The 25,574-nt window shown below is 35.6% G+C and overlaps 1 protein-coding gene across 5 annotated transcripts in view; it reads left to right on the top strand.

The window, feature by feature from the left end:
* Positions 1-25,574, top strand: part of HMCN1 (hemicentin 1) — a 508,722-nt gene that overhangs the window by 331,143 nt on the left and 152,005 nt on the right. For all 5 annotated transcript variants that reach the window (XM_061187531.1, XM_061187534.1, XM_061187532.1 and 2 more), the window contains 9 exons: positions 646-768; positions 1,530-1,691; positions 3,699-3,980; positions 6,346-6,513; positions 10,759-10,872; positions 11,454-11,540; positions 19,552-19,743; positions 23,272-23,445; positions 24,730-24,843. In XM_061187531.1, the coding sequence (XP_061043514.1) occupies positions 646-768; positions 1,530-1,691; positions 3,699-3,980; positions 6,346-6,513; positions 10,759-10,872; positions 11,454-11,540; positions 19,552-19,743; positions 23,272-23,445; positions 24,730-24,843 (1,416 nt within the window). The remainder of the gene's footprint in view (positions 1-645; positions 769-1,529; positions 1,692-3,698; positions 3,981-6,345; positions 6,514-10,758; positions 10,873-11,453; positions 11,541-19,551; positions 19,744-23,271; positions 23,446-24,729; positions 24,844-25,574) is intronic.

Here is a 25,574-nt window from a genome sequence, read left to right as displayed (position 1 = left end):
TCCTCAACTCCCAGGAGCCTGGGAGAATAAGCATCTATCACGTGATAATACTGCAGCCAGAAAAGTGTCCCAAGGGAGAGTTCAACCAGCAAATGCAGACTCAGCCTCTTTGAGTAAAGTGTGGGTAGTCAGAATTCACTTTGAGGGTTCCAAGGAGAAGCTGGAGATCAATGGGGGGATGCAGACTGTGCAGTCTAGGATAGGTAGCATGTCTGTTTCTCAGATCAAATTCCTTACCTCTGTTCTTTACTATATGTTATATGCCTGATGTCTTTCTATTCTGTTCAACATCTGAGATATCAAAGCTGGAGAGGCACAAATGACTGGGTTAAATTTAAATTTGGTAAGTGTCTTCATTTCTTTTGGTGCAAGATGTCTAAATATCTAGACTGTATCTCCTTTTTATATCACTCTGAGTATTTTGATAATTAAGTTTCTATCTGTGAAAATGGGAAGTCTGCTATTAGGTATTTATTCTAGGTCTTACAGTTGACTTTTAATGTGGTGTTGATATATCAACCTCAAGTGCTAAATTATTTACTTGTACCATTTGAGTGGGAACCTTTTTTATTTTCACATGCAAAGTGTTAGGGAAATTTTATATTTGAGTGTAAAATAGTATTTTTCCTTTTTTTAATCTTTCAGTACCACCGAATATTTATGGTTCTGATGAACTTGCTCAACTTACAGTCATTGAAGGGCATCTTATTAGTCTATTGTGTGAATCAAGTGGTATTCCACCCCCAAATCTCATTTGGAAGAAGAAAGGTCAGTTTTCATCCTTTGACATTTATAAAATTAAATATAAATATTAAGTGAATTTATATTTTGTTTGAGAAACATGCCAACAAACTTTCTTAAGGTTTGCACACGAAAATACTAGACAACAGAATTGCTTTGTGTTAAATGTGCCATATGCGATACTTCTACAGTATCAACCTGAAAATTGTCAGTTTTGAGACTCACTGCTCCCAAGAAGAAATTAATTTTCTCCATTAATTCTTTTTTAATCAGATGTATTGTAGGGCAGCTATAATGATCAAGAATCCACCATTCAGTGAACTATTTCTTTCTTCTTTAAAATAGGTATAAAATTTTTCTCTTTTTTTAAAGCAAACATTTTTGCTGTATTTGTGACAGTTTTGTAATGTACGTTAAGATTGAATTCTGCAGTTGAACAGATTTTTAGTTATTCATCAACAAATATCTGTTTCCATTAAGTATCAGATCATCTAAATTTTTAGCTGATCTAAAAAATAATTTTTGTTTTACTTAAAGATTTTATTTTGTTTGTTTTACTAAGTATGTTTTCTTTTAAATGCAATATTGATTGAAAGAAAAATTTGCAGAAGATAGTCTTCTCTTCATCTTCCTCCTCCTCCTTTTTGCATAGATTATTATACAGTGTCCTCTGCCTTTTAAGTATGTGAACTAGGAAGTAAATAAATATGTATATATACTCATTAGTATATATACACAAAATGCCTTACATTTATGCTTCACATTCTGCCACTTGGTTTTCTTTGCAGGCTCCCCAGTGCTGGCTGATTCTGCAGGGCGAGTCAGAACTTTATCTGGAGGCAGGCAGTTGCAGATTTCAATTGCAGAAGAATCTGATGCAGGGCTCTATACATGTGTGGCATCAAATGTTGCTGGAACAGCAAAGAAAGACTACAATCTGCAAGTTTACAGTAAGTTATTAGTTAGCCAGGCTTTGGCACAATTTTTTTAAAAAAACCTCTCCATCCTTCCCTTTTACTTTTTCTTCATATCTTTAAGAGTCATTCAAAGTAGTATGGTTATAGTATGCAATTGTCCCTCCATATCCACAGATTCTGCATCCATGGATTCAACCAACTGCAGATTGAAAAATATTTTTAAAAAATCCAAAAAGTTACAAAAAGCAAAAATTGAATTTCCACGCACCAGACAACTGTTTACATAGCATTTACATTGTCTTTACAACTATTTACACAGTATTTACATTGTATTAAGTATTATAACTAATCTAGTGATGATTTAAAGTATAAGGGAGGATGTACATAGGTTATATGCAAATACTATGCCATTTTATATAGAATGTACTTGAGCATTTTGGTATCTGAGGGCGTCCTGGAACCAGTCCCCTATGGCTACCCAGGGACAACTATACCTTTCATAAGACCCATAAATTTTAATTGTGCTGACATAATAGAGAGTAATTACTTATTTCTAGCTGTTATTTATTCAGTAATACAGCTGAACATCTGCATCAGCTTGCTGCTGGCACATATATCAATGTGCCTGTAATTTTTGGGGGGCAGGATAGTGTATGTGCGGAATGGAGAAGATGGCATTGTACCATAGGGTATATTTACAATATGTAAAAATATCTCATCGTAAAGAATATTTAATTTATATAAGATTTTAAAGTATTTAAAATATTTACATTACCTCATTTAACCTTTACATAGCTGTGGTATGAGACAAAAATATTGCCTCAAAAATGTATGTGGAAACTTAAGCCCAGAGAAGTTTCCATGACCAGCTGAGGTCACACGGCTTGTATGTGACAGGATTGGCCCTGGAACACAGGATTACTAACACTGGTCCATTTTCTTTCCCACACACATGTGTATTTGAGTTGGTTTAATCTTTCTTGGAATCAGTATCCACTAGGTGACTTTAGCTATAAATTTACAGAATCACTGGCCATCAGTGGCTTAAACAAATAGAGGTTTATTTTCTCACATAATGAGAAGCCTGAGGCTGGCAGTCACTGGAGTTGGTCAGCACCTTACTCTTATCGGGACAGGAGATCTAGGATCCTCCTGGTCCTTCCTTTGTTATCTCAAGATGGTTGCTGCATTTGTAGTATCAAGTCCACATTGAAGGCAGTGTGGGAAGGGGAAGGAATGGTCTCTTTCTCTTTTAGCAGGAGAGCAAAAAATTTCCCAAACCCGCCCCCTCACCTCACCCCTGCCAGCAGACCTCCATTTAGACTTTTTAGGTCTACAGTGATTCGTGAGGTCACCTCAGTTTCCAAAGAAGACTGAGAAAGTCTTAGCTTTTCCAACTCCTCTAGTGAAAGGAAGAAAGGAATTGGTAACAGACGTTAGGTCATGAGCTAGGCTATCATATCTACTTTAAAATTAGTACTAGAAGACTTCCCTGGGTTAGAGCTACAAATGATAATTCAAATAGCTGTATAACTTCTGAAAAGCAGGGAAAGTAGCTAATGCAGTATTCTTTCCTTACTATATTGATAGCTTTATTTTAGTTATGAACCCATTTAGGTACATTGGAGAAGAATTCTACCTCTCAGTACAGCAATGCCATGTCTATTAGTCCTGGGTCTTTTCTTTAGTAGCTAATTTTTTGACATCAAAAATGAATTTAGTGTGTTTTGTCATATTATTCCTAGATATTTGTTTTTATGTTATTGTGCTTAGTAGGTTTTCTTTAATTTCATTTTGTAATGGTTGGTTTCATGAAGACCTAAATGTTTTCAGTGGGTATATTCGATTATAGCATGGTGAGTGAGCTTTATACTTTTCTGAATTTTGTGATTTTTGTTTTGCTGTAAATTTGTACTGCTTGTATGACCACAAGAAACAATAAAGCATTTTCTTTCAAAAAAAGACTTTAACTTTGCCTGATGAAAATTCTTATATAAGACTTAAGGCAAACATTTCCTATTCTTTTCCTTTTTTTCCCAGTTCGACCAACTATAGCCAACAGTGGCAGCCGCCCTACTGAAATCATCGTAACTCGAGGGAAAAGCATTTCCTTAGAGTGTGAGGTGGAGGGTATTCCTCAACCGACAGTGACCTGGATGAAAGAGGGCCGCCCTTTGACGAAGGGAAGGGGAATGGAAGTAACGGATGAAGGTCATATCCTTCAGCTGAAGAATGTCCATGTGTCTGACACAGGCCGTTATGTGTGTGTTGCTGCGAATATAGCAGGAATGACTGACAGAAAATATGACTTAAGTGTACACAGTAAGTATAAACAGGCTCAATAGGTCTATTCACTGGCTGATATAATCTATAGCCTCCTGGATGGGAGATATAGGCCTCAAGTGTTGAGTCTTTTATTTATAGTCGATTATTTCCTACATTTGCACCACTTCTTTAGATCAGTCTCATCACTCATCCTACTATGCCTGACCTTCCATATCTTACCTTGCTGAAATAAGCATATATTGGATATTCTTTTAGGAAAGCACATAGTAAAGTAGGTAATTATCTTCTTCAAGTACTTTTGATCCAGTGCTATCCCAAGTAATATTCCATGATTCTATGTTTTCCACATTAGCTGACTTGGCTAGTGTAAGTCCAGGTTCCTTAGAGCTTACTGACTGAACATCAGATGTGCATAAGTTGTACTGAAGTCAGCTTTAAAATTCTAAGTAATGAGCAGTAAATGTCCATAGGAATGGACCAAACATACATGTACTCAGGGACACCTATTTGTATGCATACAATTTGAATTGCATTTTTAAAATCTATAGAAACAATGGTAAATCTAATAGACATGGTCTTGTAACTTAAATCCAGTTAGAACATGCACAAAGTCCAGTATTAATATCTTGTAGTTTGCAGCCAATGTGTAAACCAAAGCTAAAGACTGAAAAGGAATCAGTCCTATGTATCGTTTTGTTAGATTGTGGTTTTTTCATTCTTTTTAACAGGTGCTTACTATTTCATTATTTGAATGTTTCATACTTTATTTGATCAATTCTCTAGGGAGGGACATTTAGGTCAGTTGTATTAACAAGAATTTCTGTCATTAAATTTCCTAGGCAAGACTGATGTTGAGAAATCAAGGTCTCAGATTATGCTAAATTCCAGTTGGCTCAATCTTCCATGTACTTCAATTCTGCAAGACCATTGAAAGTGGAGGGTGTCACTGGCCCTTCTCTGTGCAGAAGGAAAACATGATGGAGGGGTAACTTTCCATGGAGCTAAGGAGGGACATAGAGGCACTCAAGGCCTCTGTGTAGCCTTGTTTTATCTATGTTCCAGTGCTGGCTTAATTGTGTTTTAACACTGGTTCTCCTCTGACCCAGCCCTTGCACTTGTCCAGGCCTGTTGGGTCAATGTGACTTGTCACTCTATCCTCAGACTATCCTGATTCTACTCTGCTCATTGCCCAAACCCGTCTTCTCAACCCACTTTGTATGTCTCACATTTTTGCATTCACAAGGCATATTTGACCCCGAGGAGCTGGTCACTCATGTCTTTTCTAGGCTTCTGGAACTGCCCCACCCCTGCCCCTCTTGGTTGGTCTCTAACTCTCAGGCAACCCCTTCCTCTCAACCTCTCTTATTGTTTCCCCCTACTCTTCCAGCCTGTAGTGTTAGAATGCCCCAAGGCTCTGAAATGGGCAATACCTGCTTCTCTATCCACACTCTCTCATGGGTGATTGTGCCAATCCCATCCCCTAATGTGATTGAGCAAGGAAAACACCCAGGAATCATCCTTGACTCCTCTTTTTCTCATATCCGGTGTCACTAAGTCCCATCATCTCTACTGCTCCTATTCTAGTTGAAACCACATTTGTCTCCATGAGCTGGATTGGGGTGAAAATAAGGAAAAAACCAGCAAGGAAACAACTAGCCCAAGGAACAAAAATATGGTTAGTATAGATAACATGAAAGCTGGTGTGTTTCACGAGGTTTTGAGCTTCTAATTTGTTTGATTATTTTTAATTTTTAATACTAGAATTATCTGTTAGAAAATTCTGCCTATAAGAAAGTCATGAATCCATATTACCAGAAAAGATGAGTGACTCACAGAAAATCATTCACCACTATTAGAATAACAATATCAAAGTCATTTGGGGACTTCCCTGGTGGTCCAGTGGTAAAGAATCCACCTTACAATGCAGCAGATGCAGGTTTGATCCCTGGTCAGGGAACTAAGATCCCACATGCCGTGGGGCAACTAAGCCCGCGCACCACAACTACAGAGCCCACATACCCTGGAGCCCGCACACCACAACTAGAGAGAGAAATCCCACACGCCACAACTAGAGAGAAGCTCGCATGCTGCAACGAAGAGCCCGAGTGCTGCAACTAAGACCCAACGCAGCCAAAAAAAAATAAATAAAATAAATAATTTTTTTTTTTTTTTTAAAGTCACATGTTGCTATTAGTGAGGAAGAAGCGACATTTTTACTTCCAGGAGTGTTGTCGTCGTCGTCGTCATCATCATCATCTTATTGTTGTGATTGCTTATTTTGCTTACTGTTGACTAGAAAATGGAGGCCTTATTTTTAAGAATAAGCTGTTTAGAATTTGGTGTTTGTTACATACTAGCCACCCTCCTTTCCATTTCTTGTTTGTTTTGTTTTGTCTTACAGCCCCTCCAAGCATCATAGGAAACCACAGGACACCTGAAAATATCAGTGTGGTGGAAAAAAACTCAGTGTCCCTAACTTGTGAAGCTTCAGGAATTCCCCTGCCTTCAATTGCCTGGCTTAAAGATGGGTGGCCTGTCAACTTTAGCAGTTCTCTGAGAATTCTCTCAGGTATTAGAAATTCTTGTAGCCTGGTAATCTGATTAGCTTCCTGTGGCCACAGTTTCTCCTTAATTTCTCATAACTCCATGTCTTAATTTTTTCTTTATGATCTAGCTGCTTACTGTAATACCCACTGATCATATTAAGAAAAAATTTTAGAACATCAGAAGCTATATGACAATGGGGACAATCTCTAAATATCTCTATATCCTTTTGACAAAGAAATCTTGGCACTCGCTTATTACTTAAATCATGGGGATGTCAGAGCATTCATGCTGGAATGAGTACCAACCAATGTGAAAAGTGAAGAATGAAAAGAAATACTTGAAGCCAGAGCCTAGAGTGAATAATGTTATATAACATATCTCTATAACCACAAGTTTGAATTTTTTCACAACTGTAATCTGAGTGAGATTTATATTTCCAAGATGGAATAGTTTCAAGTGAGCTAAGATCTTATCATTATTGTAAAAAAGATATTCCTCTTATTCCTTATCTAATTATGTAGGAAAATCTATTAGCTTATTCTTTATGGATCAGTGTAAGTGTCGCGAGAGGTGTCTTGGGGCATGCCACAGGAATCTGCACTTGGCCCCTTTCAGTAATAATTTGGGTACAGACTAAGAAAATAATCTCGCCAAGTTTATGGGTAATATAAAGCTTGGATATTTAGAAGAATACCTAATGTGTTGAATGAAGGCATCCGAATTCAAACACACCTCACTCTGGAACTTTTGAATTAAACCTAACAAAATGAAAGTTAAGTAAACTCCTGCACTCACATTCAGAAACCAATGGTGAAAATTAGGGTGAGATATAGCTTCAGAATTCTTTATATGAAAAGATCTCTGAATTGGTTTGGTTATTGAGTATGCATTAACAGTATAATGTGTTTATCATAAAAACAGATGCAATGTTTTGCCACATGAATAAAATATATTTTCACCAATAAAACAAGTAAAACACCAGTTGTATTGTGGATTTAACTTACTCATTAGGAAGACTAGAAGAAGGATTTATTGACAGTGTTTTCGAAGGCGGATAACCATGGTGGCAAATGATTGCAAAGTAAACTATACGTCCGATTCTATTTAACCTGAAAAAATAAACCCTGTGTAACTCATGACAACATAGTGAAAATTACATTTAAATACTTGCAGAGCCATGGTGTAGAAAAGATTATGTTGGTTCCGTCTAGTTCAAGAGGTTAAAAGTAATACCAGTGTATGGAAAATTCTAGGGACAGATTTGGGTCTGAATACAAACAACTTTAAAAAATATTTGTATTGTTGAAAGTCAAGATGAGCTATTTTAAGAGGTAACAAGCTCCCTGCCCCTAAATTTGTTCAAAGTTTAAATTCTCACTTTTGAAGACTTTTTCAGAAAAGATACTTTGCTAGTATTTGAATTAGGTCTAAATAGCCTAAGGTCCCTCTGTTTCTTCAAGATCTTGGTCTATAAATGATAGGGGCTTAATGAGGAATATACATGGCTATAATTATTATATCTATTGCCTATAATACTAGATTTATAACCTCAGGCAAGTTTCTTAACTTTGCTAACTTCAGTTCTTCACTTGTAAAGTGAGGATACTAGTGGTATTTGCCTCTTAGGGGGTTTTGTAAAGATGAGTTAATATGTGTAAAGCAGCTAACACAGTGCCTGCTTATATCCTAAGCATCCAATACATGTTTGTTGTTATTTGCCATAGACAACCTGGTAAAAGATTTGGGTCTCCCTCTCCTAGGAGGCTTTCCTATGTCCTATAATGCTCTCATTTTTGAAGGACTGCCTGCCTCTGTTGATCTTAAGGAATGCATACTGATGTCAAAGATTTCATTGCACTTTGGTTGCCAAAAACCTGAACACATTATCTTCTTCTCTTATAATCATCCTCATATTATTTTTTTTTTTTTTTTAATTCTCAATTGCTGAAAAAGTAGGAACTCTTTTTAAATATAATAACTACATCAGGGCTCCTGGAAATGAAAAAGGCAAGATAAAATGAGGTACTCTGGCTTATTATAGATCCACAGGAGTAGTGTTTTGGTTTTATTGCATAGTTTTGTTTTGCTTGACTAGCAGCTGGAGATCCCTGAGTGAACACATTAAATGTACTTCACCTTGTGGCGCTGCCAGAAGAGTCATTCAGTTTTACAGTCTGAACATGTGTGTTGTGCAATCGATGACTGAGAATCAGATGAATGGCGTATGACTCGCTTGTTCCTTGATCGGCTGCACATTTCTGTTTCATTAAGATTAGTCCTCCTGAGACGTTAAGTCAAGCTTTTCTGAAGGAAGTACTTTGTTGAAGTCCCTATCATTGTTATGAAGTTATCTGCCAAGAACAGATAGCTGCTATAAAAATTTAATAGGTACGAGAAATGTCTCCATCTAAGTATAATTTACTGTCCAACCCTTTTTTGTCTTTCACTGAAATAAGGGAGAGGACCAGGAAACAAAGAGAAAGGAAAGATCATGAGATTTATGAGGTTGAGGTTTGCAGAGCCAGCAATGACTCATAAACTTTGTATTTTTTTAATATCTCTCAACTGGAATCATATTATGGTCTCACTAATCTGAAGTAGCAGCGGGTGCTTTTGAATCCTTTCCTAATTCACATAAGTTTTTTGACATGTTTAGGGAATTTCTGTATTCAACTTTGCTTACTTAAATTCAACTGGGGAAAAAGACTGAATTTGGGTAATCAGTTTTGTCTGTCTAAATAAGATACTACTAAGTTCACCTTTTATTGGTTTAAGGATGAGTAGGTTGCTTATAGGTAAAGCTCAATGAGGGCTTGTGTTTATAAAAACATAAAGCAAATGGAAACTCCTGATAAATTCAGATCCAGGTGAATAATTTACATGAAAATTTTATGTTTAACCATTTCAATTTTTTTAGTTCAAATTCAGGGTACTAAGCAAAAATATACGGAGTGGAAAATTATTACAAAACCTAAGAAATGACTTACACTTTTTTTTAACATCTTTATTGGTGTGTAATTGCTTTACAATGGTGTGTTAGTTTCTGCTGTATAACAAAGTGAATCAGCTATACATATACATATATCCCCATATCTCCTCCCTCTTGTGTCTCCCTCCCACCGTCTCTATCCCACCCCTCTAGGTGGACACAAAGCACTGAGCTGATCTCCCTGTGCTATGCGGTTGCTTCCCACTAGCTAGCTATTTTACGTTTGGTAGTGTATATATGTCCATGCCACTCTCTCACTTCGTCCCAGCTTACCCTTCCCCCTCCCCGTGTCCTCAAGGACTCTACTCTCTCAGTGTGTCTCTTTGTTCTCTGCCAGGTTTGTTTCAGTCTCATCTGCTGGCTCCTCTTCCTTGGTCCTTAAGAGGAGTTTTCCTCCAAATTACATCCTTCAGCATATCAGAGTTTCATTCCCAGTCTACCAGAATCTTTCTTCATTACATAGAAGTTCAAAATATAAAGAGGAACAAAATCAGAGTCATGCTAATGAACAAAGTGACCGTCATAAACTTTGATATAAATAGTTCTAGAATTCCATGAAACTCAATTGAAAACTGGTAGTCAGTCTTCATGGTTTCATTCATCCCTTGTATATTGACGTCATCCCAATCTGGGTAGTTGGCGTGGTCCTCTTTCTAACGTTCCCATTTCATGTGTTCCACGGCAAACTGGGAATCTTTTCGTAAACATCCTGTCACAGTTGTTTTTCTAAAGCACGAATCAGATCATGACTTTTTTGTTTACGTACTTCCATAGCCTTTAGTGAACACAATAAAGTCTAAATTCCTTAGCGTAGCATTCGAAGGCCCACAGAATCTGGTCATACTCCAACTAGTCTCATCTCTCACTGTCTTCTCCGCCTGTTCTGTTTTAGGTGCCACACCTCACATCTGCTTTCTACCTCTAGATCCTCATTCATACTCTACCTACAGCGGTGTCTCTTAACTCCTCTCTGTGTTAAAGAATACTTACCTTTCGAGATTATGTTCAAACAGTACCTCTGTGAAACTCCATTTCTTACTTGCTGTCACCTAGGTTTGTATTAACTTTTTTTATCCATTAAATCAGAAATTTCTTCTGAATTGTCTATTCTGCTTCATATAGCCGTAAAACATGTGATATTTGTAAAAAGCTTGACATAAATGCATTTTAAAGGCCTTTGAAGTGAATTGATTAAATTTTCCTGAAATTCAGCACTACACGGCAAACTTGTAAAGTTACAGATTTCTTTTTGCGTCATCTGGTGGTTTGCTTCTCCAGGAGGAAGGACTCTGCGGTTGATGCAGACCAGAATGGAAGATGCTGGCCAGTATACTTGTGTTGTAAAGAATGCAGCTGGTGAAGAAAGAAAAACCTTTGGACTTTCAGTATTAGGTATTTATATAACTTACAATATCTAGACAAAATAAAATTGTCTTAAATACATTCTGGAAGCAGAGTTAAAATTTATCTGCAGCTTGAACTTACATTTATGTATTCTTTGGCCCCTGGACTGTCACTCTTGGCAAGAATTCAATGTTAGAATGGTTTGTACGTAATCAGTTCGATTAAAATGGCTGAAATGCCATGTCTTATCAGTTCACAATTGTTCAACAATGTTCTAAGACTCTGATAACTTGTTTAATGTGAGTGCTTATCAGAGTTATAGAGGGAGAAATAAGTGTCTAATAGATTTTGTTACTCATTGACTTGTTGACATATTTATCCAGATTTTATGATTTACATACAATAAAATTCATTATAATTGAATTTATGACATATAACTTTATAGTATATCTTAGAATTGATCAAGCAATATGGTAACATTATTCTAGTAAACAAATAATAATCAACATTTGGAGGGATTGTTTTAAAGGGTACAACCTAATAAAAAATATGAAAATAGATGCCTATAAATAACCATTCTGCTGTTAGAACTGTTACTTTTTCTGTCTTTTTTTTTTTTTTTTTTTTAGTACCACCTCACATTGTGGGTGAAAATACATTTGAAGATGTGAAGGTAAAAGAGAAGCAGAGTGTTGCATTGACTTGTGAAGTGACAGGTAAGGGGCTCAGCTCTTGCATTTCTGCTCAACTCACTGGTTATTCACTGCCTCCACTTATCTCTTAGTTGAGAAAAATCAAGCATTTGACATTGAATTCTAGCCCAGTATAGATGGTAGAAGTATAGAAGGAAACCTTTCAGATTCTGTGGAGATAAAAAGGAAATTCCTACACTGAAAAAAGGAAGGAAGGAAGGAGAGAGGGAGTAGGGGAGGAAGGAAAGCAATGAAGAGAGAGAGACAGAAAAAGACACATTAGTCTTTTCTTTCAACTCTGTAAATTATTCTTTCTTTTTTTTAATCCTGTTCCTACTTGTGGGTAAGATTTCCTGTCCCACCTCCTCTTATTTTTTCTTTCCTTCCCTATGTTTGTACCTTCCTTTCCTTTTTACTGTTTTCTTAAATTTTATTTCAAAGAAATAGGAATTTTGGTGAAAGTATAGCATCACTGATAGTGGGAATTACCCAAGATCAAAATTGTCACCTTTTGTAAACATGTTTGCATATTACAAAGGAAATAGAGAAGAGTAAAAATAAAAATGAAAATTCTAAAACCAATTTCACCGGCTTTACCAGTGAATCATTGTGTTGCATGTAATAAAAATAAACAAATCTCTAAGAGAATGTGTTCAAGATTGTCTTTTTAGTAAAGGCACAGCCTTGCAGTTTTAATGGAACGACTAGAACAGTCCATACATTTTATAGAAAGCAAGCATTTTAAGGAAGATTCAATTAATTTCTTATTTCGTTGTTTACATGCCTTGCATGAGCAATACATTTAAGTAAGCAAGGAAATACTTTCATTTTAAGAAAGACAGTTATAAAAAGTGTCACATATACTATTAATTAACCTGTTTTCTTTTTTTTCTTGCAATGATGTGGTAACAACTATTGCATAGAGAACAGCTGCCTAAATTTTGTAGCATCCCATCTTGAGCCTTCCAGTTTTTTTTTTAACATTGACATTTGGTTTTTTAAGATATTTCTTTTTTATTCTTTCTTTCAGTTTCATTGAGATATAATTGACATATAATATTGCATAAGTTTAAGGTGATTATACACACACACACACACACAAAATGATCACCACAATGTTTAGCTAATATCCATCACTGCACATAGCTACACAACTTTTTTTCTTGTAATTAGAAAAAAATTTTAAAATCTTCTCTCTTAGCAGCTTTCAATTATACAATATGGTATTGTTAACTGTAATCACAATTATCATCTTATAACTGGAACTTTGTGCCTTCCGACCACCTTCACTCATTGCCCCACCTCTAACCTCCTACCTCTATAACCACTAATGGGTTCTCAGTTTCTATGAGTTTGGTTTTATTAGATTTGATGTATAAGTGAGAACATACAGTATGTCTTTCTCTGTCTGACTTATTTCACTTAGTATAATATCCTCGAGGTTTATCTGTGTTGTCACAAATGATAGGATTGTCTTCTTTTTTCATGGCTAGATAATATTGAATTATATATATATAGTAAATATAGTAAATATGTATATATTTAGTATTTAATAATAATATTAAATTATATGTATAGTTTTATATATGTCACATTTTCTTTATCCAGTCATCTATCTATGGACACTTAGGCTGTTTCCATGTCTTGGCTATTGTGAATAATGCCACAATGAACATGGGAGTGCAGATGTCTCTTTGAGATAGTGATTTCATTTTCTTCGGATATATGCCTAGAAGTAGAATTGCTGCACATATGGTAGTTCTATTTTTAGTTTTTTGAGCAACCTTGATACTGTTTTCCATAGGGGCTATACCAATTTACATTCCCTCCAAAGGTGCACAGAGGTTCCCTTTTTTCCACATCCTCATCAACACTTGTCATCTCCTGTATTTTTGATAATAGCTATTCTAACAGGTGTGAGGTGATATCTCATTGTGGTTTTGATTTGCATTTCCTGGATGATTAGTGATGCTGAACAGCTTGTCTTGTACCTGTCAGCCATTTGAATATCTTCTTTGGAAAAATGTCTATTCAGGTCCTTTGCCATTTTTTTAATTGAATCCTTTGTGTGTGTGTGTGTGTGTGTGTGTGTGTGTTTGCTGTTGAGTTATATGAGTCCCTTACATATTTTGGATATTAACCCCCTTATCAGATAGTGGTTTGCAAATATTTTTTCCCATTTTGTAGGTTGCCATTTAATTTTGTTGATGTTTTCTTTTGCTGTATAGAGCTTTTTAGTTGATGTAGGCCCATTTGTTTTTGCTTTTGTTGCTTATGCTTTTGGTGTCATATCACAGAAATCATTGCCAAGACCAATGTCAAGGAGCTTTGTCCCTATGTTTTCTTTTTTTTTTTTTAATTTCAGCTGCTTTTAAAAAATTTTTTATTATTTTATTTATTTTTTAATGTTTATTTTTAATTCATTTTTATTTTTATTTATTTATTTTATTTTTAGTTGCATTGGGTCTTCGTTTCTGCGCGCAGGCTTTCTCTAGTTGTGTTGAGTGGGGTCTTCTCTTGTTGTGGAGCACAGGCTCTAGGTGCTCAGGCTTCACTAGTTGCAGCACGCGGGCTCAGTAGTTGTGGCTCACAAGCTTAGCAGCTCCGCAGCATGTGGGATCTTCACAGACCAGGGATCGAACCCATGTCCCCTCCATTGGCAGGCGGATGCTCAACCACTGCATCACCAGGGAAGTCCCTGTCCCTCTGTTTTCTTTCAGGAGTTTTATGGTTTCAGGTCTTACATTTAAGCCTTTGATACATTTCAAGTTAATTTCTGTGAGTGGTGTAAGACAGGGGTCTAGTTTCCTTCTTTTGCATGTGAATATCCAATTTTCCCACTGCCATTTATTGAAGAGACTGTCTTTTTCCATTGAGTATTCTTGACCCTCTTGACTAATATTAGTTGATCATATATGCATGGGTTTATTTCTATGCTTATGATTCTGTTCCATTGGTATATGTGTCTTTTTTATGGCAGTACCTTACTGTTTTGATTACTGTAGCTTTGTAATGTAGTTTGAAGTCAGGACGTGTGATGCCTCCAGCTCTTCTTTCTCAGGATTGCCTTGGCTATTCAGTGGCTTTTGTGATTCCAAACAAATTTTAAGATTTTTTTTTCCATTTCTGTAAAAAATGCCATTGGAATCTTCATAGAGATTGCACTGAACCTATAAATAGCTTTGGGTAATATGGACATTTTAACAATATTAATTCTTTCAATCCATGAACACAAGATATCTTTCCGTTTATTTGTGTCTTATTTATTTCATCAACGTCTTATAGTTTTCAATGTAGAGATCTTTCACCTCCTTGGTTAGATTTATTCCTAAGTATGTTTTTTTTTGATGCTATCGTTAATGAGATTTTTTTTTAAATTTCTTTTTCAGATCATTTGTTGTTATAGTGTATAAAAATTTAGTGATTTTTTTATGTTGATTTTGTATCTGAAACTTTATTGAATTTGTTGATTAAAGCAAACAGTTTTTGGGTGGAGTCTTTAGGACTTTCTATATAAATAATCATATCATCTACAAATAGAGAGAACTTTACTTCTTCCTTTCCAATTCTGATGCCTTTTATTTCTTTTTCTTGCCTGATTGTCTGGCTAGGACTTCCAATAATGTGTTGAATAGGAATGATGAGAGTGGGCACCCTCATCTTGTTCTTGATCTTAAAAAACTTTCAATCTTTCAGTACTCAGTATGATGTTAGCTGCAGATTTGTCATATGGCCTTTATTATGTTGAGGAATGTTCCTTCTATATACAATTTGTTGAGATTTTTTTATCATGAATAGATGTTGAATTTGGTCAAGTGCTTCTCTGCATCTATTGAGATGAGCATATGATTTTTATCTTTCATTCTATTGATATAATGTATTATATTGATTTGTGTATCTTGAACCATCCTTGCATCCCAGAGATGAATACCATTTGATCATGGTGTATGATCCTTTCAATTTGATGCTGAATTCAGTTTTCTAGTATTTTCTGAGAATTTTGTATTTATATTCATCAGGGTTGTTGGCCTGTAGTTTTCTTTTCTTGTGGTGTCCTTACCTGACTTGGGTGTCAGGGTAATGCTGGCCTTGTAAAATGAGTTTGGGAATGTTCCCTTGTCAGTTTTTTGAAAGAGTGAGAAGACTTGATATTAATTCTTTTTTAAACATTTGGTAAAATTTATCACTGAAACCATCTGGTCCTAGATTTTCCTTGTTGGGAGGTTTTGACTTCTGGTTTAATCTCCTTACTAGTAATTGGTCTGTTCAGATTTTCTGTTTCTTCATGATTTAGTCTTGACAGGTTGTATATTTCTAGGAATTTACTCATTTCTCCTAGGTTGTCCAGTTTGTTGGCTATAGTTGTTGAGCGTAGTCTCTTATGATTCTTTGTATTTCTGTGGTATCAGTTGTAATGTCTCCTCTTTCATTTATAATCTTATTTATTTGGGTCCTGTCTTTTTTTTTTTCTTAGTCTAACTAATGTTTTGTCAATTTTATCTTTTCAAAGAACAAATTCTTAGTTTTATTAATCTTTTCTATTGTTTCCTTGTACTCTATTTCATTTATTTCTGCTCTAATTTTTATTATTCTCTTCCTTCTGCTAATTTTGGACTTAGTCTGTTTTTTTCCTAGTTCCTTGAGGTGTACTGTTAGATTTTTTTTAGAGATCTTATTTCTTCTGTGATGTATGCATTTATCAGTATAAATGTCCCTCTTAAAACTGCCTATGCTCTATCCCTTAAGTTTTGGTGTGTTGTGTTTCCATTTTCATTTGTCTCAAGAAATTTTTTTTCCCTTTTGATATCTTCTTTCATACATTGGTTGTTCAAGAGTATGTCATTTAATTTCCATTCATTTGTGTATTTTCCAGCTTTCTTCCTGTTATTGATTTCTAGTTTCATATCATTGTGGTCATAAAAGACATTTGGTATGATTTCAATCATTTTAGATTTACTGAGATTTGTTTTGTGGTCTAACATATGAGCTATCCTAGAAAATGTTCTATGTGTGCTTGAGAAGAATGTGTATTCTACTTTTGTTGGATAGAATGCTCTGTATGCGTCTGTTAGGTATATTGGGTCTACGGTAATTTTCAAATCTCTGATTTGTTATTGATTCTCTGACTGGATGAGCTATCCATTGTTGAGAGTGGGGTATTAAAGTCCCCAACTATTATTTTATTGCTGCTTATTTCTCCTTTTAGCTCTGTTAGTATTTGCTTTATATATTTAGGTGCTCCAATATTGGGTGCATAAATATTTACAGTTATTATGTCTTTCTGATGGATTGACCCCTTTTTCATTGTCTCTTGCCTCTTTTGACCAATTTTAGCTTAAAGTCTAGGCTGATATAAGTATAGCTGCCCCAGCTTTCTTTTGGTTACCATGTTCTTGAAATATCTTTTTATATCCCTCTAGTCTCAGTTCACATGTACCTCTAAAGCTAAAGTGAGTCTCTTGTAGGCAACATACTTTTGGATCTTGCTTTTTTTTTTTCTTCATTTAGCTATTCTATGTCTTTTGATTGGAGAATTTAATCCATTACATCTAAAGTAATTATTGATAGGTAAGGACTTACTATCTCCATTTTGTTGGGGTTTTTTAATTGTTTTGTAGATCCTTTCTTCCTTGCTTCTTATCCTTCTCTTCTTTTGTCATTTGATGACTTTCTTAGCAATATGCTTTGATTGCTTTATCATAACTTTTTGTGTAGCTATTAAAGATTTTTTTCCTTTGTGGTTACCAGAGGCTTACATAAAATATCTTATATATATAACATCCTATTTTAAACTAATAATAACTTAACTTTGATAGCATACATAAACTTTACTTTTACTTCTCTTCCTCTCACATCTTAGGTTATTAATGTTACAATTTATATGTTTTGTTATTTTGTGTATCTAATAACAAATTATTGTAGATACAGTTATTTTTTAAATGTTTGTTTTTTAAATTTTAAAAGTGAGTTACGTATCACCATTACAGTGTTAGAGAATATGACTTTGACTACATATTTACCATTAGCAGTGAGTTTTGCACATATATTTATGTGATTTTACGATGATAATTAACATCCTTTTATTTCTACTTGAGAATGCCATTTTGAATCTCTTGTAAGACAGGTCTGGTGTGTTTTTTTGTTTTTGTTTGTTTCCCTCAGCTTTTGTTTGTCTGGGAAAATCTTTGTCATTCATATTTTGCCAGCTATAGTATTCTTGGTGGACAGGCTTTTTTTTCAATATTTAGAATGTTTTATGCCATTCTCTCCTAGCCTTCTAAGTTTCTTATGAGAAATCTGCCTATACTCTTATGGGGGGTTCCCTTGTATGTGATGTGTTGCTTTCTTCTTACTACATTCAAAATTTAGGTATAATGTGTTTCAGTGTAGCCCTTTTTTAGTTCAATCTATTTGGGATCTTTTGTGCCTCATGAGTCTGGAGTTTGGGGAGTTTTCAGACATTATCACTTTAAATATACTTTCTGTTCCTTTCTCATTCTCCTCTCCTTCTGGGATTTCCATAATGTGTATATTGTTTTTGTAATGGTGTCTCATAACTCCTGTAGGCTTTCTTCACTTTTCATTCTTTTTTCATTTTGATCCTCTGACTGGATAATTTCAAACAAACTATCTTCTAGTTTACTGATTCTTTCTTTTGTTTCGTCAGGTCTGAAGTTGAAGCTCTCTTTTGAATTCTTTAGTTCAGTCATTCTATTCTTTAGCTCTAGGATTCATTTGTTTGATTGTGGTTCTTTTATGATTTCTATTTCTTTGTTGAACTTCTCATTTTGTTCATGCATTGTTTTCTTCATTTTGTTTACTAAACTTGATTAAGAGTATTATTCTGAATTCACAGTTAATAGATCTCCATTTTTTAGGGTCAGTTATTGAGTTATTGGAGCCATATTAGTTTCCTGTGAGGTGTCATGTTTACCTGATTCCTTATATTGGTATCTGCACACTTGAGTAAAGGGTCTCTGATTCCAGACTTTACAGGTTTGCTTCAGCAGAGATTGTCCTTCACCGTTCAACTCAACTTGGGATTCTGGATGGGTCAGCTGGTAGCATCGTTGGGCAGGTGGGGTTTTCTCTCAGGGTCTCTATTTGGGTGAGGCCACTGCCTCTGCCTGAGATGTGAGGTTGGGGCAGGGGGTTCCATTGTCTGGGAACAGTTGAATAGGACTGATGGTTTGGTTTCCTGCCCAAGTGCAACTGTAGAACAGGCCTGTGGTTACCTGGATTCTCTGGTCATACTTCCTAGTTGGATAAGACTGTGTGCTATACTCAGCAGTTGGGTGGGCCTGTGAATTTGCTTTCCTGCCCAGGCAGGGCCATAGAACAAGCTCCATGGCCAATACAGTTGTGCCTTAATATGATATCATCCTAATCCTCTTTCCTAACAGAGCTTGTTTTTATAGTTTTAAATTTTCAAAAAAAAAAATGTTTGAGCAGTTTAAAACTTAATATTTAACAAAAATCCCATGAAAAATGTGAAAGATCTTTTTTCTCTAGGCTATAAATATTAAAGGAATAATTACTATATATTTCTATCTTTCTACCTATCTATATATCTGTGCTAGAATCCTGGTATACATATCTGCTTGTTGAATTGTTTAATTAAAGTTTTTTTTTTCCTTTTTTACAGCTTTTCCTCAAAAATAAAAATCTTCTTTAAAAATTTAATATGAATGCAAAGGTATTCATGAGTAGTAATTTTAGTAAACATGCATGCTCCATTATTTTTTAAGTGTATTTTACTATGAAAATATTTTATTGTAATAGCCTAAGGTATGGTATAAATTTAGTTAAACACAGAGACTAACATAACTATTTCACTTATAGATTTTTTAAATCATAGCATGATTATTATTATAAATTCAGTTATGTTTGCAAATTCATTTTAAAATGAATGGCTACTACATTGTTTCAGAAGTAGAATATTTTTAAAGGGAAATGAATGAAAATGCATCCTTTTAGTTACCAACTGTAGACATGTGATTATTAGCCAACTCTCAGAAATGGCTTTTTGTTATAGGGAATCCAGTGCCAGAAATTACATGGCAGAAAGATGGGCAGTTCCTCAAAGAAGATGACACCCATCATCTTATGTCTGGTGGCCGTTTTCTTCAGATTACCAATGCCCAAGTGTCACACACTGGAAGATATACATGTTTGGCTTCTAATACAGCTGGTGACAAGAGCAGAAGTTTCAGTCTTAATGTGTTGGGTAGGTATAAGCATTGCTGCAAATCTTGAAGAATCAGCCATGGCAATAGGCTAAATTCTCTTCTTTTTCTGTTTACTTAATATTTCTACCATAGAATTTCATTATTTAAGAAGGACCAGTGCTTGTGTACATTTGCTGGTTTTCTTTTATTAATTCATACATTCATTCATTAGGTTTGGCATACCTACTATATTCCAGGTACTGTGTTTTGTGCGAAGTACAACTATAAACAAGATAGACATTAAATAAGCAATAGTAAAGGAAAAATAAATACTGGTCAAAAAGAAGCAGGTCATCAGTGAAAGAGGATCACTGTGAGATGTTTTATCATTTCTTTGTGGGACTCTGCCATTACTGGTAATTGCCCATACTGAAATCTCTGTTGGTAACTATGATGAAGGAGAGGAGATGCACACAAGCACACCAAAATTGTATGCTTGCTCATGAGCGATAGTGAATTAACACAGTCCCTTGCGAGGCTGAAGGGTTCAAACAAAACAAAACATCATTAAAATGATTTTATTTTAGAAGTGTGCTTTCCTCTGTCTTAAAACACATTTCCCCTCCTTCCCTTTGCCAACTTACATAGAAGTATTGTGAGCAGAACATCTGCTCCCGCTGGGGTGAGCAACTACCGTAGATTTTCTTTTTCTTAACGTAATATGCTGCTCATCTGTCTTTATGTGTGTTTATCTGTGTCATTTGCTAACTCACTAATCCCTAAAAAATCTTAAAGGAAGACAGTTGACAGGTATTGCTGTGCAGTAAATTACCTGGACATTGCAAATTTAGATATTTTGACATTTAATTAATAGTTATTTTTTCCCAGATAAATCCCCTCCCCTTGAAATTAATATATAATGTGTAAATTCTATTTTGTCAATGATAAGCTGTGAAGATTCCTAGGTTAAAATGTAGACTGCAACCTCAAGTGTAGGTTTTAAATCTCACATGGTTTCCTTCTGATTTAATACAGATTAGCTTGTACATTTGAATATCAAGCCCTTTGAGAGCAATAAAAACTACACCATGAAAAAATATAGAGTAGGAATGATGAAATAACTACACATTCAGTTTCTGCAGCATTAAAATTATACTTATGTCTTGGAAATGATATTAAAATAGATTCCTAATTTCTGCTCACGTTAGAAATTTAAAATGCACCACCTAAATGTATTGTATTTGATTACTAATATCAAAACACGTTTCATTCTACTTAAATAAACTGACCTATAATTGAGGATGTAAACTTTTGCAATTTTTTATTTGTTTGTATGTTTTGATAGTTATTGGCTAGACTGGGGGAATATGTAGTCCCATACATAGAAACTCCCATACAGGACACAGCCCTCAGGCAGCTTACAGTCTAATTGAGTAGAAGAGATATATAGGCCAGAAATGTTAAGTCAGAATACTGGATAATGTATTAATAAGTGTCAAATAAATAGTATATATAAGTAATAATTACATAAAACTATAAACTCCCTAGGACAGAACCCTTTTTATCTTGAAAAGGATATAGCCCCAGCACCTAACATAGCAGTGAATAACAGATGCATGGATAAGTAAGAATGAGAGTTCATGAGCCAGTTGTCTCCTAACACACCTGTCTTCCCTGTATGCCCATCAGCGTATGAAAGGCAAATGTCCCGCCCTGGATTTCCTCTCCTCTCCTGTAGCCCATTGATTCTCTTAGAGCTCTATGTTCCTCATGCCTCCTTCCTCCTACCACTGACTCACCTCCCAATACTGGCTCATGTCCACATCCTATCCCTGTCATCTGGAAACCTGATTTAAAACTCTTTCTGGCTCCTTTCAGTAACTGAAATCTGACTTCCCAAGAGACATTAGCTCCCTGGGGACTCTCTCCAGTGGAGATCACTTATTCTTTACCCCAGGCATCTCAAGTCATGCTCTCTGACTATATTCCTTCCTCTGCCTCCTACCCCCTTCCTAGTTACTTATTTCTTATCATTTTCCCTCATTCATTGAAGATGAGGGATCTGAATTCAAGTCTTCTTTTCACCAACTTCATATAAAGTTGAGGCTATTCAAGTGTGTGCACTGGCAATTTCCAATCTACCCAGCCATAATTCAGTGTCTTTACCCTTTCTTTTCCCAGGGAGTGTTATCCTTTGTGTTCACAGTTACTGCTTCTGCTTATGCCCTTGATCCTGTATCTTTCCCCCTTCTTTGGTCTGCCAGTCATGCCCACCATCTGCCTTACCTTCAGCTTTACCTTCTACTGTCTCCATCACTTCATATAGTCACCACTCCCTGTCTATACTTCTTGTCCCACTAAATATGGGCTTCTGCCCACACCATTCTTGACACTGCTGTGGTGAAGACTACCCTGTGGTTAGATCCAACAAACATTGTTCAGTCCTTATCTTAATGTTTGGATATTATGTATCACTTTCTCCTGGACACTGCTCTTCCCCAGTTATCCTTGCACCCCTTTGGTTGCTCCCTTTCTCCCTCCTTTATGGACTCTTACTTAATCTGTCTCTTAAACGTTAAGTCCCCTCACATTTTGTCCTTACTTCAGTGTTCATTTTACTCTAGATATTCTCATCAAGTAACAAAAACTTAATTCCCAGAGGTTTAATAATCATCTCTTATCAACTGGAGACTTTTTAAAATCCATACCTGCAACCCTGATCCTTCTCCCAAGGTTCAGATTTCTCTATACAGTTGCTTGTTGGACATTTCTACCTGGAATTCTCACAAGCACTTAAAATTCAAGATATTCAGACTGAACAAATCATCTTCCCCTCCTAAGTGAGCAAATCTTTCCATATTTTCTATTTATTTTGCTTCATTGAAGTTTACCTAGGTTCATTCCCAAGCAATAAAATTGGAAGTTATCTTTGACGTTGGTTTCTTTACCCCTTAAATTCTATCATCAAATCCTGCCAATTGATTTCCTAAATTTTTCTTTAGTTGCTCCCTCCTCTTTATGCCTTTCTTCAATGCTCTAGTTCAGGCCCTCACTATCTTTTATGGAACAAATGTACTTTGTCTGTCTTTCCCCTGCTTCCAACATTGACCCCCTTGAATCCATCCTCTATATATTTCCTGCTTGCCCCTCATTGTTTACACTACTCTGCTCCCAATATGCTCCCTCCTCCTAGTAGTCTCCCTTCTTTCACCTTCTGACCACCACCAGTCCTTTGAGGCTCAGTTTGAAATCTGCTCCGTTAGGAGATCTTCCCTGATGAGAGTCCACACACCACCCCACACCTCAGATGGGACTGGATGCCATGCCTCCATATATCCTGCACCAAAATTCCCAGTATTGCCCATACTACATTGTGTTATGATTCCTTTTTATGTGTCATCTCCTCCATTAGCCTGTGAGCTTTTTGAGGTTCTCACTGCTTTTGTGTAGAATGAGAACACAAATCAATTGTTTCTGTAATTGTTAGGGAATGGAATTACACAAATAAGTACTATGGAAACTTAGAAATGTACAAATAAAGAAATTTCTGAATATATTTCTTTGATCAAGTTTTAAATCTTTTTCAGTATCTCCTACAATTGCTGGTGTTGATAGCGATGGCATCCCTGAAGATGTCACTGTTATCCTTAACAGCCCCACATCTTTGGTCTGTGAAGCTTATTCATATCCCCCGGCCACCATCACCTGGTTTAAGAATGGAACTCCTTTAGAATCCAACCGAAATATCCGTATTCTTCCAGGTAATTAGCTTACTTCAGATGCCCAAGTTGCATTTGTGCCATCTACTTTTACAGAAGGACAGAATCATTGACTATTTTTATAAAAATACTTATGTTGTTGGTGGTATTGTACTATTGCTATCTTATTTTTTAATATTTTGTATGTATGTTGTAATCTAAGTTATCTAAAATAACTTTTTGAAAGACCAATAAAGTAAATAAAAGGCAAGTAAATAAATACTACAGTGTAATTAATTGCTCAAATATAATGTAGAATGCCAAAAAGAGTAGAAATTCACTTTTTGTTGAATTGACCCTTGAAGGTTAGTATTTAGATTGACAGAGTTTATTTATTCCTCTTTAATACCTGATAATATATATGAAAACAGGAAGAATTTTAAAGTATGATCACTGGCTGTAGGAAATTTATAGAGATAATACATGTGAAAGTTAATTAACAACAGGAATCCATGAATAATCATGGGTTCTGAATAGTCATAGGTTATGATAAATGGGATAGTGACCAGTTTTAGAAGAATTCAAAAGAAGGAATGGCCACCGTGGGCTGAAGCAGTCAGGAAATGCTTTGTCATAGACAGAACTTGAACCAAACCTTAAAGAAAGTTATAGAATTTTGTTAGTTGGAAATGAGTTAGGAGAGATTTCAGATCCTTCAGGATGTCTAGTATGGGAAAGTACGAAGGAAAATAGCATATCTATGTGCAAGTAATAATAAACAGATTCCTCGCCTCCTTCTTGAGTGGAGACATTGTGTGTACATGTTTGTATGGCAGGGAAGGGGGCAGGTAGGAGATAAGATCAGGAAGGAATGTTGGAGTCATGTTTTAAATACCTGGATTTGAGAGTTTTGACTTTATACTTTAGTCAATTGAGAACCACTGAAGATTTTTAGGAAGAAAGATACCATAATAAAAATTGTGTTTTAGCAAGATCAATCTCTACTGATAGGCCAGGTAGATGAGAGGAAGAAGATGACAAAGGCAGAAGACCTATTTGTGAAGAGAGTAAAATAAGAACCTTAACTACAGTGTGTGCAGAGAGGTGGGGGAGGGTCAGAATGAGCATGAGAGTCATTACCACGGAGGACCATCGTGGACTTAGTGAATGTCTCCATCCACCGAGTAATGCCCATCTGTATTGTAGTTTGTCTATGTCAAAAGTCTCTTACAGAATTGGCATAGAGAAGAAGAAATGTGTTAATAGTAAGAACTAAACCTGGTGGTTTGTGCAAACCCTGCTGCCACTGTGACTTCAGAGATTCTTTGGTATTCCATTGTTTTTCAGGAGGTAGGACTCTGCAGATCCTAAATGCACAGAAGGACAGTGCTGGGAGATACTCTTGTGTAGCCACTAATGAGGCAGGAGAGATGATAAAGCAGTATGAAGTGAAGGTCTACAGTAAGTTCCGAAAGAACACTATGTTCCTAGTTTTCTCCAGGTTTTCTAACTTTTTCAATTCTGTTTTTCATTATGCGTTCATAATTATTTATATTCATCATTAAAGTTTATCGTTTATCCAGCTTGCTCCATTAAGATGGAAGTTGAATTAAGCAATGTGTCCATGACTTCAATTGCTTAAAGATGTGAAAGCCCACTGAATCTGCTCTCTTCAACTTTTTGGAGAACTTGTCAGTGGCACTTCCTTAAGTTTCTCTATTTTTTTCTTGTGAATTACCCTCTTCTGAATTCTGCTGCGTATAAGTACTTGCATGCACAAAACTCTTCCTTAAATATATATGCTCTATTCAACAGCCTACGATGAGTTTGTCAGTGACTTTGGGCTAATCCACTGTACATTGACCTATTAAAAAAAAACTAATGCTACCACTGATAGGCAATAAATTTCAGAATTTTGTTTTTAAAAAGGAAGAGCATCTTTTTGATTGTCTTTTATTCTTTGAATCATTCCCCTTAGTGACTAATAAAATGCATTCTATGGGTCATACTCAGACTGTGTCTGGGGACCCGGAACAACCTAAACTAACTGTTCTGTGAAGGACATTAACCTCATTGGCAGTATTATAATGATGAGGGGAGAAAGGTAGTTTTCTTCACATTCTGTATATGAACATTGCCATTTCATAAGATGCTAACTTGGGTCCTTGATGATAGGAGAGCATAGAAAATGC

The sequence above is a fragment of the Eubalaena glacialis genome, chromosome 3 (assembly GCF_028564815.1).
Source record: "Eubalaena glacialis isolate mEubGla1 chromosome 3, mEubGla1.1.hap2.+ XY, whole genome shotgun sequence".
Lineage (NCBI taxonomy): Eukaryota > Metazoa > Chordata > Mammalia > Artiodactyla > Balaenidae > Eubalaena > Eubalaena glacialis.
The sequence above is the reverse complement of the archived record's forward strand: the minus strand, read 5'-3'. Positions and strand labels throughout refer to the sequence as shown.